Source organism: Pituophis catenifer, unplaced genomic scaffold (genome assembly GCF_029215685.1).
Source record: "Pituophis catenifer annectens isolate HBS135680 unplaced genomic scaffold, rPitCat1.0.hap2 SCAF_1, whole genome shotgun sequence".
In the NCBI taxonomy this organism is placed as follows: domain Eukaryota; kingdom Metazoa; phylum Chordata; class Lepidosauria; order Squamata; family Colubridae; genus Pituophis; species Pituophis catenifer.
In genome coordinates, this window is record NW_027256881.1 from 257,283,247 (window position 1) to 257,297,959 (window position 14,713).

Genomic DNA, 14,713 nt, shown 5'->3' on the forward strand with positions numbered 1-14,713 from the left:
TTCGCAGAGCTGGGGTGGGTGTGGCCTGAAAGTGACGCATCTGGTCCGCGGGCCGCCAGTTTGACACACCCCTGTCCTAGATGGTTAGGTTGCACATCTGTTGATGAAAAGCTTGAAAGAGGATGGATCTTCCTATCTCTAATACAGCTGGTATTACCCCAATCAGAAGCAATCTGTTGTTCATTTTCATTGCCACGCCTGCTGCTATAGCAATAAGTTGTTGCAGAATGGAGCCTTCCCTCCCTCCCTCTCTTTCTTCCTTGTTAGGATATGGTTTGAGCCTAACTATGTTGTCCAGGCAATATAAGTGTACTGTAACTTTAATCTGTAAATGTATTATGTGACTTTAATGCTGAGTCATGCTGTAATTAGATAATGACTGGTTATGAGAGTATTTAAGCAAGGTACTGTAACATGTTCAGTTGCTGCTATGCTATGCAGCCATTGTGTATGAAGATGATGGAATGATGAAGCTGATATGATAAGCTACCATTGGGAGGAGTTGTTATCTGCTAATCATTGGTTTGATGGATCTGCATCCATCGTGGTTTGTGAACCAGAGTGAGTTTGTTATTCTAACCAACTACTGTTTGTTGAGTAAGAAGATTCTGTAACTACTGGACTGATTTAAATGGCAAAGACTTGGAATTTGTTTAAAGACTATGAGACTGTTTTTCTACTATAAAGTAAGCTTTTGATAAACCAGTTTGCATAACTCTTATTCATTGCTCTCAGCAACGTTTCCTTGTGCATTTACTCTGCTGGTTGGTAACACAACACCAATATCCTTAACATTCCTTCCTTGACTAATATGACTGTCCACCCTTTATACAATAATCCTGGGCAGTTCATAGAAAGATCAATAAAATATAAAAACTGTACTACACTGCACTGCACTGCACTGCACTGTGTATGCATATATGTATAATGTAGCACTGTGCTACCCTATACCATCTGAGCAATTGTAAAAAAGTTCTAATTCACTGGACCAACTTCAAATTTATATATTCAACAAATGATGATGATGCTTTGGTAGGAGATTTCTACCCCTTAGTAATTTGCCAACTCTGATAAATGTTTCAGAAAACTCTTTTTCAGACAGTATGAAGATTTTTTTTGTCCCTGCAGCATAATTCTGGTTTAAATCTTATTCAATATTTTCCCTGTTGTTGTTTTTTTGTGCTTTTTTTTTTAAATAAAGGATTTTATATAGGTGTGAATGAAACATTTATAGTTGTCTATATGGCATGTCCAAAGACAACTTTGCTAATCTCTAAATACTAAAGTTTGACAGCCTCATCTAACTATTCAATATAATACACCTGTAATTTTCACAAATGACAATGAGTTGAATCCAGGATCTTCCATCTAAGGATACAAGATTCTTTCTGTCTGTGAAAGATGTTTAATCCAGCAAGCAATTACTGTCAATTGAATGAAGATAATATTTGCTCTTCTAACTGCATCTTTTTTTTAGCTTCCATGGTACCTGAAATTCTGGCTATCACAACTAAGAAAACCCCTCCTTGGATAATTATCTATCCCCAGATGCTGTCCACTAGTAATACTTCAAGCACAGATGTTCCAAAAATCTCAAGCGATCCTTCACTTATTAATATGTCTGACTAGAGAAAGCAACAGATGATTTGCAGATTATCTCATTGTTAAGAAAGGCCTTTGAAAGTGGATCTTTTAAAAAATGTTCATAGGATGGATTCTTGTTTACATATCGAGTAAATGAAACCCCTCTACATGAATTATTCAAATAAATAGAGCTGATCAGCTGGGGATAGGCTAACTTTCAATGCTTAGTTCTAAACTTTATTTTCAACCAATCTAAAACTATCTAATATGGAGTCCTTTGTGCTCTCTGACCTTGGTTGTTTTCTTGCATACATTTCATTACCAAACTAGGTAACATCATCAGTGTGTCTGCAAGAAAACAACAAATCTCTGCAAGAAAACAACCAAGCTCAAAGAGTATCAAGGACCCCACAGCTCAATCTTGAACTACAAATATTTCTATTCTATCCATGTAATATGTCCTGGGAAAAGCCACTGAACAAAATTGTATTTAATATTTGTAGGACTGCACTACCCTCGGTGCCATTCTTTCTAAATACAAAAAATAAAAATGAGGTCTGAAAGTTTAGATGTATAAATATAAACAAATAGTAACATTAAGAACTAGATAATGAAAAATAAAAAAAAAACTGAACCAAAGTACAAATAGGATTTTAATGTTATACCATTAGGTTAATATTTTCCATTCCTATCACTTCTTGTATAATTCCTGTTTTACTTATAAGAAATACACAGATTTTTTCCTTACAGATGAAAGTGATAGCATCACAGCAAAAAAAGAACACTTTTCTTCCAGACTACATAGCTACAAAGCATCAATTAAACAGAGTAAGACAAAATGTTAAGAGTGCATTTCAGAAGGGAATAGATCTCTGCCCCCTCTATTTTTATAGTTTCACTGATCTGTGAACCTTTGTACTTTTGGTCAATAGAAACCCAAATGCCACATCAAATTGTTACAAGAGTGGGCTGACAAGGGAATTTTTAAAAAAGCTTTTGACATAGAATGGGCAGCATTTTCCAATGCTAATGAAACTGATGGCAAAAAGCTATTTCTTTAAAGAAGACAAGAGATTTATAATGGTACGTATGGTTCCAACATTCTGCTGGAAAATCACTCAGAATGTGTATTCCAGCCTAATTTTAATAAAAAAATTTATTTAGCATGATTCATTGTTTCTACTTGCAAGAATCATGTTATCTGACCTTGTTCTAATGTTTTTTGTCTATGAATAAAAGCAATTCTAAGTATTCATGAGTGTTATGACTTATTTCCCAATGTTACCATCTTGCTGAAGGCATAGTTTCCCAGACTTATTAGATTACATGTATCTAATATTATTAGAACTCTTCTCAGTCCTTTCTGTTATAAAGAAAAATCTGAATATATGGATATTAAAGGTCAAAATCCAGACACAGCATTTCACTATCAAAATGTCTCTGCATTTTACAGTAATAATATATTCTTTGTAAAAGTCTGATGTATAGTTATGAAATAGAATGTAGTTAGAACTTAATCTTCCCGGTCCCATAATATGTCAGCTTGTAATAAAGCTGAAACTTCGTATATCACATCCTTTCCTTCTATTCCATTATAACTTTGAAGAACCTAAGTCTTCTTTAGCTTCTTCCAGTGGAAAGTCAGTGGAAAGTTTCATACCAATTATTTCAACAACTTAAGACTGAAGGCCTTACTAAAAATAAATGAATCATGTGCTAGCTGGAGCATATCAAGAAAAAGAAATGAATGAATTATTGATGTTCATGTGACATGATAAAACTAATCTCACCTGACATGCTGGGTTCCTGTGACCACTTGATTAAATCTAAATGATACTGACATTTGCTAATTCTCACTTTCTGTGTCTACTCCTTTAGCAGCAACTATTAAATTCATTATAATTCCTGATTGCTGATTTGAAATTTCCAATAAGTTATCCTAAAGGTGATTTTTTTCAAAAGGCAATTGGACTGTCCAGTTGTCTTTTGAAAAGAAAAAAAACCCCACCTTTGGAAAAACCATTACTTGGATATCCGAGAATCTCCGTAGACATTCCAATAAATTAATTCTACCCAGTGTAATTAACAGATTGTTGAAGATTTACCTCTTGATTGTCTATCTGATCTAGAACTTAAGTCATTCTGGGAGATTTTAGTATCTCAGATAAATAATATTTCTTTGCTGAAGAAGTATATTCTCCATAGTCCTCTCACATCTTAATATTACTGAAGACTACATTGGCTCATTGACAAGATAATATTGTCTTAAGTAATCATATGTCTGTGGTACTTATTTATTTAGTTTTTTATTAATTGAAAGGCAAAACCAAATAGGTAGAAAAATATTAGCCACATTTTCACAGAAATCCAGTCTGATTACTTTCATTCTTCATGGTAAAGTTAGTTCTCCTGTGGCTTTTTTGAAAGCTAAGATTGGGCCAGTTCATATCATTTGCAACCATTTCCTCTGTACTTCTTTCTAATAGTTCACATTTATTTAAATCAGAAGAAATGGATAACATTTGACAAAATCTGGCCTGCCAAGCAGTATGAGTTGTACTCGATTTGGCCATAGGAAAAGTAACTACTATTAGAAATGTCTGTTCCTGGTTAACTCCACAATAGCATCAAATTCATACTTAAATTTGGAAACAGGGTGATAGGGAGAAAATATTTAGGATAAGTGGCAATCTTACCAACATGATTTCTCTGAACACTTTAATGTAAAACAATCCAAACAACCTAACATTAGTATACAGTATCTACTCATGTAAATCTAAAGTAAAGTAGCTATTTGTTCTACAGTCTTTATCTGGAGCTTTCCTGTTAACATATGACTAATGACTTTTGCAACTACTTTGTACTGAAAATTGAGTCAGTTCAAGCCTTAATTCCAATCCTGTGTATTTTAATGTTCCTGAATTAAGTAGTTCCAGTTGCAAATTTCATCATACCTGAAATTTTCTTCTCTCCAGTTATAGGGAAGGTGGTAGCCAAAATAATCACTAAAGCTGCTTACATTGTCTGTCCTTCTGATCCTTTTTCTTCTCTTCTTCATTCATTTCTCCTTTCTTTCTTTCTTGTCTTCTATTTAAAGGTTGATGAACTGGCCTCTCATCACTGCTTCTTTTCCTGAGTCTTGGAAACTTGCCTATTTATGTTCTTTGTTGAAAAAATCTTGATTTTTCTGTTTGTCCTAACTTCTAATGTTTACTCTTTTCCTTTGTAGCTAAGATTTTTGAGGGAATATTCCTCCCTCAATTCCCCTTTCACCTCATACTAATTAATCTTAGGTACTCATTTCAATCAGGTTTTTGTATAGGATACCCTACAGAATCTTTGTTGATGCATGTTGCTGATTATTTTATTGACGATATATTGTCAGTACTGGTGCTAGTAGACTTATTTACTGTATCACATTTGACATTATATATTTAAGTTCCCTTGGTATTGTTGGTGCAGTATTTCAGGGTTTCAATCTGATTTTTTCACCAAATGTTCTAAGTTTTGTAGAACATCTTCCAATCTTTTCTATTAGCAGTAGGGGTTCCTCAGGGTTCAGTGTTGGGCACCTTATTATTTTATTTATACACACTTCCAACAGGCTCCTTGATTTTCATTTTACCAGTTTAATTATCATATCTATGTTGATGATTTCTAGATTCATTTGTCTATCCCTGTTTCTTTTCCCCTTTGGTTTTCAAGACTGCCGCCTGTGGGTCTTACCAGGCATAAGGAACCTGGGAGTCTAAATTAACACTGATCTTTAAAAAAAACCTGTTAAAGTTAATGAATGTTCAATTCCACATTATAGAGATGATTAAGCAGGTGGTACATTCTTTGGGTCTCACATGAATTATTGTACCTATCTGTTTCTTGGGTCATCTTATTTAACCCCTTAATTTGTATCTGGAATACTGGTACTCATAATACTCTGGACTTTTCTTATTTTGCTCCCATATTTTTTTATCACCAGTATAATTAGTGGTTTGAATATTCATGCCAGCATAAATTACTGATGCTGATACATCATGCCCTATGTATGGTCATACCAGTTATTTTTTAAAATAACTTTTAAAAGGGACTTTTGTATTTGATCCAACTACTAGGTCAAGATTAATACTTTTTCCTCTGATGGAAGATTTTCCTCACTTTGCTCCAGTTCTGTAAAGCTGTCTTTCCCCCCCTCCCATAATTAAACTTGGAGTCAGACCTCTTAACATATAGAAAAGCACTAAGCCTACTTCTTTTACTTGAGTCACTGTGAAACCTAGTTTACTGTGGAAGTTAATATGTTTTTAAATTTGATATTAAATAGAAAATGTAAAAATACATTAATTTGAATGTACAAATGTTTTATTTTATTATACCAACAATTATATCAACATCCGTATTGTGCTTAGTTACAAGTCCATGTTAAACAGATATGTTGCTGCTACTATCGGTACTACTTTATTAACTGACTCAGTTCAATTGTTGTGCAAATACAGCCACTAAATTCAGTAGGAGCTCCCTAAAATCTCCACCTCTTAATCAAGCAGCTACATATTTTAGATTTGGCTAGAATAAAACTAATTTTGCTGAACTTTGGCCCTTTGGGCTACTTATTTGTTGGTTTTTTACATCCAGCCATCTTAAATATGTATTCTTAGATGGCTGACAATAACCCACAAACATTCTATCTCTATCTCTATCTATCTCTATCTATCTCTATCTATCTCTATCTCTATCTCTCTATCTCTCTACATTTACATATATCTTTGAATACAAAGTTAAAAATAATCATAATACTAGGCACCACAACAATCTCATAACATGCTGCACCTATATGGGGCTCAATGACCCAGCCCAGTGTCTCGGGGAGACCAGGTCTTCACACCCTTGTGAAGGACTGGAGCCCTCTGAATCTCGGGCGGGGGGGAAGCTGTTCCATAGGGAAGGTACTACCGTGTTTCCCCAAAATAAGACCCTGTCTTATATTTTTTGAATCCCGAAATAAGCGCTTGGCCTTATTTTCGGGGAGGTCTTATTATTTTGGGGCATGTGGAGCAAGATGGGGCTCCTCTTGCCATCTTACCTGATTTCCAGCTCTGCGTTTAAATATTTTTGGGGAGGGCTTATTTTCGGGAGGAGGCTTATTTTAGTGCATGTGTTCAAAAGCCTGATTGGGCTTATTATCAGGGAATGTCTTATTTTCGGGGAAACAGGGTATGACAATTAATGTTAGGATTAAGAGCCACTAAAAGCAAGAAGAAACCTGTAATGATCAATTCATTGTCTAGATCAGAAAGATGCATTTGTAGCACTGAGGGACGGCTGTATGTATTCTTCAGAGAGAAGAAAGAATGGAGCATACTTTTCAATTAGTTGTAGTAGTTGATATTGTAGAAAACAATCCCACAAATGCAGACAAAGAGGTTTGGCAAAATGTGATATCTCACATATCTTATCATCACACAGAAAATAGTAAGCTGCAATAAAGCAAATCTTATATATCTCCCCAGCTATCCATGCTGATGTTTGCTGTGCTTAATAACCCTTCCGTTTCCCCAGTCTAAGGTAGATTTATCAAGCCTGCAGGGAAATGCAACTATCATTTTCCATTTGATTTTGCTCATTTTCTCATAAGCTCATATAGTTGGGGGTGGAGGTGGAAAAGAACAGCCGTAGTGGCTTCATTTCCACTTAGCTTCTCTGCAATTTCAATGTCATCTTGGTACAGAAAACTGATTAATTAATCCCATGATACAGCTAACTAAGGGATTTTTTTTAACCCTATGAAAACTGTGTCTGCTTAGGGATAAAGCTTACCTGTCCAGGGTCTAACTGGATCAACAGATTCATTTTGGAATCCACTCATCCCACTGACCAATCAAGCCAGTCACAAGGACAATAGCTTAGTTACATCCAACAGATTGCAGGGAGAAATCTATTTCTCTTCTCCTTCTACATTTTGCCTGCAATGACCAGGGATCTCTTAATTTGGGATATGAGATGTAATATGAGATCACCCAAAATTTAGAAGACAGGAACAAAAGCAAAAGCAAACCACTTCCTACTCCCAACTTCCTCTCTCTAATTCTGTTATAATTCTCTTTTCCTTCTGAGATCCTGTATCTCAAACCTGAGATGAATCAGAATGAACTGTATTGCCCCCATCTAGTGATCATCCAGAATTCTGCAGCTCATATTTACTAAATCTATCTATTATGGGTTCTTTCTGTAGAACAATTCTTCTACTGTGTAACCCTGCATTACTGGTCCCTTAGATGAACCAAGAAAGACATTCCCACTGTGGAAGGGATTAGTTACAAACCTTGCTTTTCAATGGAGTTGACATTCCTCCTTCCATTTGCATAGGAAGGATCCATAATACTATATCCACATTTGCTGTCAGAGTAGATTATACAAGGTTCCAGTCGATACTGGCAGACTGCACATACAGTAAGAGAAAGTTTGGACAAAATCCCAAATCTTATAGTGGAAAGAGTCAAGATAAAATATAATTGATTCTTCTTTTTTTTCTTTTTCCAGCGTAGTACTCCTTCTCCTCGTTTCAAAATATCAGAACTCCCACAATATTCTGCCATATACTGTTACTAATGTCTTACTCTTGGCCTTTCTAAAAAAAAAAAACAGCCCTATGATAAAGAACAACAGTGGGAACCACATTTAAGAAATAGAAATGATTTGCACTATTGTAAATAATAATAATAATAATAATAATAATAATAATAATAATAATAATAATAATAATAATAATAATAATAATTTTATTTCTATACCGCCCTTCTCCCGAAGGACTCAGGGCGGTGTACAGCCTATTTAAAAACACAGACAAAACAGCAATATAAAATTTAAAATAATTAAATAAATTGGCTCAGATTTAAAACCCCAAAAAATTTAAATACCCCAATTTAAAACTATTATGTTGATAGTCCGGCCTGGCGGAACAACAGGGTCTTCAGTGCGCAGCGAAACACCCGGAGTTCGGAGATCTTACGAATTTCCGGGGGCAGTTCGTTCCACAGGGCTGGGGCTCCCACAGAGAAGGCCCTCCCCCTGGGTGTCGCCAGCCGACATAACTTGGCCGATGGCACCCGGAGGAGACCCTCTCTGTGGGAGCGAACTGGTATAAATAGGTATTATATAAAGCTATACATTTGAAGGTGCTTTTGCTCAACTTGCATTCACATCTTAATAGTTTTTATTTGCAGTATAATTATAAACTATTGTGAAGAGTGCTGTATTTTAGCCAGAGCAATATGAGGACATCTACATTCATGATGCTAACAAAGTTAATCAAAAAGAGCCAACATTCACTTATGCTGGTTCTTAAGAGAGAACTGAGAAGTGGTATAGATGCTTTGCCTCAAGAGGCAAGAGGAAAATGAAGACCAGCTACAATAACATAATCACATACATGTCTATGCCAGCAAAATGTATTTGGTGAAGCTCATCTGTAGATAGGATTGCAGCCTCAAATTAGATTTATTTGAAGGGATGTCTCCAAAATTATTGGACTCACCTTCATGTATTGCCAGTGGTGTTTCCTACCTTACATTCTAATTGCAAGGTGAGAGAATGTGCTGTTGTTATTATTTACTGAGAGGTGCCTCTCTGTCACATTGTAACCTTTCTCATTTTTTTTTTATGACAGCTTCTCTTTGGATTTAATGGAAGCCAAGGACACTAGATCCAATGGAGAGACTATTGCATAGTAAAAGACAGGACACTAAAATACTTCCATCCACCTAGGAACTAAGCCTTAAAGTTAAGTACTGTACAGTCCTTCCCAAGCCAGTTGTAGATTGTAATGTTTACCCTTCCTGGCCAATTCTGGGGCATCAAGAAAGGAAAGGTTGGTATAGTGGGGGCTGCATGTGTGCATCTCCATAGATGGATAAACAATGCATTTTATCCCTTTTTCTCCACTATTGGGGATCAAAATTAAAAATATTTGTGGCATAGAAATTAAAGGGAAAATTTCACTCAATGGTTCCAGAAAGTTCTTCAACTGTTTATCTGGAAGCTAGGTTTGTTGTTAGCTTCTCTTCCCCCTCTCTCAATCCTTTCTGCAAAGTTTCTCTGTACGCACTCTCCAAAACCCCAAGATTTAGAATACAGTAATTTCTGGAGCACTGGGAGGTGGGGAAGAAAAAGGGGAAAGTCTGCAATATTCCAAGGATCTCCTACAAAATGATCTTTCTTTTTATTGTAAAAAGAAAGTAACCACCCACATTTTTCTTAGAAAAAAAAGTTTTTGAAAACTTTTGGCTCTCTATCCTTCTAGAATCTTGACAAATGTAATGTGGTGAGTTGCTAACAATTTCTGTTGGCTAGCTCTTTCAAATTGAAATTCTTTTGGAAAAAGAAAATTACTCTTAAACTTGGATAAGTATACTTGGATAAAACTAAGCATGGGGTGGAGAAGACTCTTTAATTTTAGACAGGAAGGAGCCTATCTTCATCCACACCATTATTTTTTCATTCTCTACCACAGACTAACACTGAATAATATTAGATGATGAATGTATGGTAGTTTCTCTCACTGCTACTAAATAATCTTGGTGAATTAAACTGACCACCATTGATGATTAAAGGTTCCGGAATGCTTCCTGATATTGTGAACTCTGGGTGTGAGCATGTGAACCACAAATGAATTTATCTAATAAGGCACCATTGGTGAATGTAAAGCGTTTTATGCCATACTTCTGTTGATTGGGCTTCTTTCTTTTCACCCCAGCCCCAATCCAAAATTTTGTTCTAAGTGGACACAGCTGTTTAACAAAAAATTCTCTCCATTTTCAATGCAGATCAATGCTTTCTTATAGACCTTTCTTCACAAAATTGTGACCACCTACACCTCCTAGTAACTGAAAACAACAACAACAACCCAGCACAGGGTTGAAGTTGAATGAGTTGTGTTAATGATCTTTGGCAAATGAAAGTGACATATGGATAGACCTGAAATCAACAAGATGTTGATTCACTTGAGAATGGATTACATCTTTCTTATCCCAAAACAAGTGATTGTCAGCTAAGCAAAGCAGCAGTGCTATAAGCAGAGAACCTCTTCATTCCTGTTCTGTTTGAAGAAGAGCTTCAGGCTCCAAATCATGATTTATTTTCTTAAAAGCCCACAGGATGACAAAAACACCTGGGCTACTTCTTGGCATCAGGATTTTCCCATGTCCTCAGCCTCTGTTGCCTACATTTCACATTTCCCATCTTATTCTAAAGAACATTTCCTTACTTCCTGATAATTTATAAGCTGTGTAACCTCAGTTTGCCCTTAATTTAATCAGCTGTTCTTGTTGCATTCTTTGCATTTTGATAAGACAATTTCTGGGAGAATCATATAAAAAAAAAAGTAGTACAGGGAGAAAATCTGTTTCCATACAGTATTTAGTGTGATGTCATTCCATATTGCATGAGAGATACTTGTTAAATTCTTGTGACAGTTAATAAAAATAAAACAAAGTGACAATATTAAGCTGCTATAAGAAACAAAGTTGCACTGAACAATATTTTTCTTATGCTTGTTCCATCTGGTTAAGTTTTAGGAGATTTTTGGAAGGATTTTAGCTTTGAATGACATATGTTTACTAAAATTTTGATACCACATTGCTTAAAGTGCCAGCAGTTAGAACCACAACCTCTAACTGTTAGCGAACATGTAAAATGTCTTTGATTGCATTCTGTTGGAAAAAATTTTTCCTCAAGTTTGTTTTAGGAGTTTGACAGATGTTTTCCTCCCATCCCACAACTTTTCAGATAAACCAAATCTTCATATTTACAGCTTAACAGCTGCAAAAAAGAAACCTCTAAAAGGCAGGAATCAAGTTGAGATATAGCAGAAAAGGAGTTGCATATTTAGAATTGTACAAAGAGAATGTTAAGTTTTTCCCTATGTTTTGCTTCAACTACTTTTATTCAGCATTTCCCCACCAACCATAAGATAGTGCTCTAATCACAAGTGGTTTATTGCTGATAGGAATCTGCTTTTATAAGAATATGTTTTAAGACAGAGCAATTCAGGTCTTAGTTTAGTTTAGTTAAGTATGTTTCATAGGAGATGGATAAGTTATTTTGGTTGCTGTTTTATTTATCTAAGCTACAGGTTAAAAAAACAGTAGGAAATGTAGTGCCCCCAAAATTATTTCTACCATCAGCACTTTCTAAAGGAAGAAGTGATGCCTTTAGGTTTAGGACTTGCTAATTCTTCCAAAGAATGTTTTAAAAGATCTAAACAAATTAAATGTTGGATCAGAGATGTTAAATCTGCTTATCTCAGAATGAATCTGCTATGCTGGCTGAACAAAAGTGATTTCTCCATTGTTTCATAATGGAGTTTCCCTTATTCTCCCACTTATAGTTATTTAGGCTGTTCTTAAGATTCCCACCCTGAGGAAAGGACAAGTCCTACTTTTCTTCTTAAACCCTTTTATTCCCATTTCCTGAATCCCAGGACTTTTCCTATTCCTCTATTATTTCCCAGGGAGACAGTTGCAAACCGAGGAGGGAATCTCCCTGGCCAAGTGTGAAATAAGGTACGGCTGACAGAGAAGCGTGCAAGGGGCGATTAAGGTAAAAAATAATAATAATACTGGCGCAGGTAGTAGAGGAGCTGGCTTCCCTTAAACCATGAAAGGCGAGGGGGGGCAGAGGGAGATGACTAGTAGTAGCCACGACCTCGGGAAGAATTAGAAAGAAAGAAAGAACGAACAAGTGTTCTGGATTCTCCGACCCAAAGAGAGTGGGGGAAGAATCCCAAGAAACCTGATCCCCCGGCGTTTAACTCTCCTCACGATCCGGTTCTGGGATCTCTCCCCATCCCACCCCCCCCCCCCCAAAAAAGCGCCCAAGGTGGACTTACCCCGGTAACTGTTTCCGGGCTTGTAGAAATCCGGATCGCCTTCCACGCGGAGGCTAAATTCATTATACCCTTCCCTCCTCGTGCCTTGGGCTCGCAGGATCCGGCTGCAGTAGCCTTCGGATTTCGAGGCTCTCTCTAAGGTTTCGTCCGGCAACGAAGCCAATGTCACCAGCGGGAAAGTCCAGGCGAGCAACTGCAGGGCTCGGAAAGCAGCCGGAGAAAGCCGGCAACGTCCCATCCTGCGGGCGCCTCAAACAACTTCACCAAAATAAAAAAAAAAGCCAAGGAAACGGCTGGGCTTGAGCTGCGGCTGCCGGAATCACAACGCGGACAGGTTGAAAGAGACGGCTGGGGGAAAGCCTGCCCCCCCCCCACACACACACAAACACACACCACCACTCCGCCTTTCCTTTCTCGGCTCGGGAGAAAACCAAGCAAGCCACAAAAACTAACCCAACGCAGCCTTTTAATCAGTTGCAGCTCAAGGAGGCTTTCTCCTCTCTCTCTCTCTCCTCCCCACCGCCTCCCAAGCCTTGGGGAGAGAGCGCGGAAAAGGCTAAGGGATCCTTCTTTTTTTTTTTTTAACGCGGCTTTCTTCCGCTCGATCGGAAGGATCGGCTTAGCCAAACAGACGGGAGGAGGAAAGGGAGAAGGGCTGATCCTGCCCAGCTGCGAAGTGAAGTGCGGTTTTCCTTTCGCAGACCTTGTCATTAGCAGCTCGCTGGTGTTTACTTAAAAGTCCGGCTCAGTTCGCGGGGGGGGGGGGGGCGGGGGGGGTCGGCGAATAATAGCAGCGCTGGGTGGTTTGGTTACGGGGGTACGGCGCTGTCGTCTCCAAGACGCGAGTGTGTGTGTGTGTGTGTGTGTGTGTGTGCGGGCGCTTGGATCGAACGGCAGAGCCTCGGAATTAATCACCTACATTCCTGCCTTGGTCTATAGAAACTCTGGAGAAAAGAGCGAGCAGGAATGTTCCTATTGACCGCTCTCGTTCTCCCGGCCACCAGACACTGCAAACATTTGTTGCCGCCCGATTTGTCCGAGCAGATTGACCCCGAGAGAGTCACCCTCCGTGACATTAGCCCTCCCTTCCCTCTCCCCCCCCCCCCGTTTCTAGGATCCGGGCTGGCGTAAAGTTTCTGAAGAGCAAACTTTAATTGCCTCGAGAAGAAAACGGTAGAGGGGGGGGGATGCACTCCGAGGGGGCGTGCGGTAGTCTCTGCGCGCTACGCGTTCACATGGAAGTCAATGCCACTGAAGGATTGAGGAGGCTTGTTGCAAATACACCTGGGACTATCGTCAACTGGAACTTTAAGTTCCCATCGCTGTGCCGCGACCCAGTCTCCAAGCGGGGGTAGGGGGTGGGGGTACCCTGGCCCCAGTGGTGGCTTTCAAAATATTTTACTACCGGTTCTGTGGGTGTGGCTTGATAGGCGTGGCCTGGGAAGGTTACTGCAAAATCCCCATTTCCATCCCAGTCCAGGGGAAAGATTCTGTAAAATCTCCATTCCCTCCCCAATCCAGGGGAAGGTTACTGCAATTTATGGTACGATTGGATCCAGAAAAGATGGGATAGAATAGATATATGATGATGTATATATATGATGGCAAATACGCACGGAAACGGCATTGGTCGCGTTGGTGGATGATCTCTGGAGGGCTTGGGATAGGGGTTGCTCTTCTATCCTGGTCCTCTTAGACCTCTCAGCGGCTTTTGATACCACCGACCATGGTATCATGTTGCACTGGTTGGCGGGGTTGGTGGTGGGGGGCACCGTTCTGCGGTGGTTCTCCTCCTACCTCTCTGACCGGTCGCAATCTGTGTTGACAGGGGGCAGCGGTCGACCCCGAGGCACCTTGCTTGTGGGGTGCCATAAGGGTCGGTCCTCTCGCCCCTTCTGTTCAACATTTATGTAAAGCCGCTGGGTGAGATCATCCGTGGCTTCGGGGTGGAGTTCCATCAGTACGCTGATGACACCCAGCTGTACATCTCCACCCCAGGCCACCCCAACGATGCCCTTGAAGTGATGTCCCAGTGCCTGGAGGCCGTGCGGGCCTGGATGGGGAGAAACAGGCTCCGACTCAACCCCTCCAAGACCGAGTGGCTGTGGCTTCCAGCATCCCGATATAGCCAGCTGACGCCATCGCTGGCTATTGGGGGTGAATCACTCGCCCCCACAGAGAGGGCTCATAACTTGGGCATCCTCCTGGACGCACGGCTGTCTTTAGAAGATCATTTGACGGCCGTGGCCA

The 14,713-nt window shown here is 39.0% G+C and overlaps 1 protein-coding gene across 1 annotated transcript in view; it reads right to left on the reverse strand.

Annotated features, from left to right (window-relative positions):
• SPON1 (spondin 1) overlaps positions 1 to 12,701 on the reverse strand; it is a 342,309-nt gene extending 329,608 nt beyond the window's left edge. Inside the window, exon 1 of the mRNA XM_070957497.1 lies at positions 12,464 to 12,701. Within this exon, the coding sequence (XP_070813598.1) occupies positions 12,464 to 12,701 (238 nt within the window). The remainder of the gene's footprint in view (positions 1 to 12,463) is intronic.
• Between the last annotated feature and the right edge of the window lie 2,012 nt (positions 12,702 to 14,713).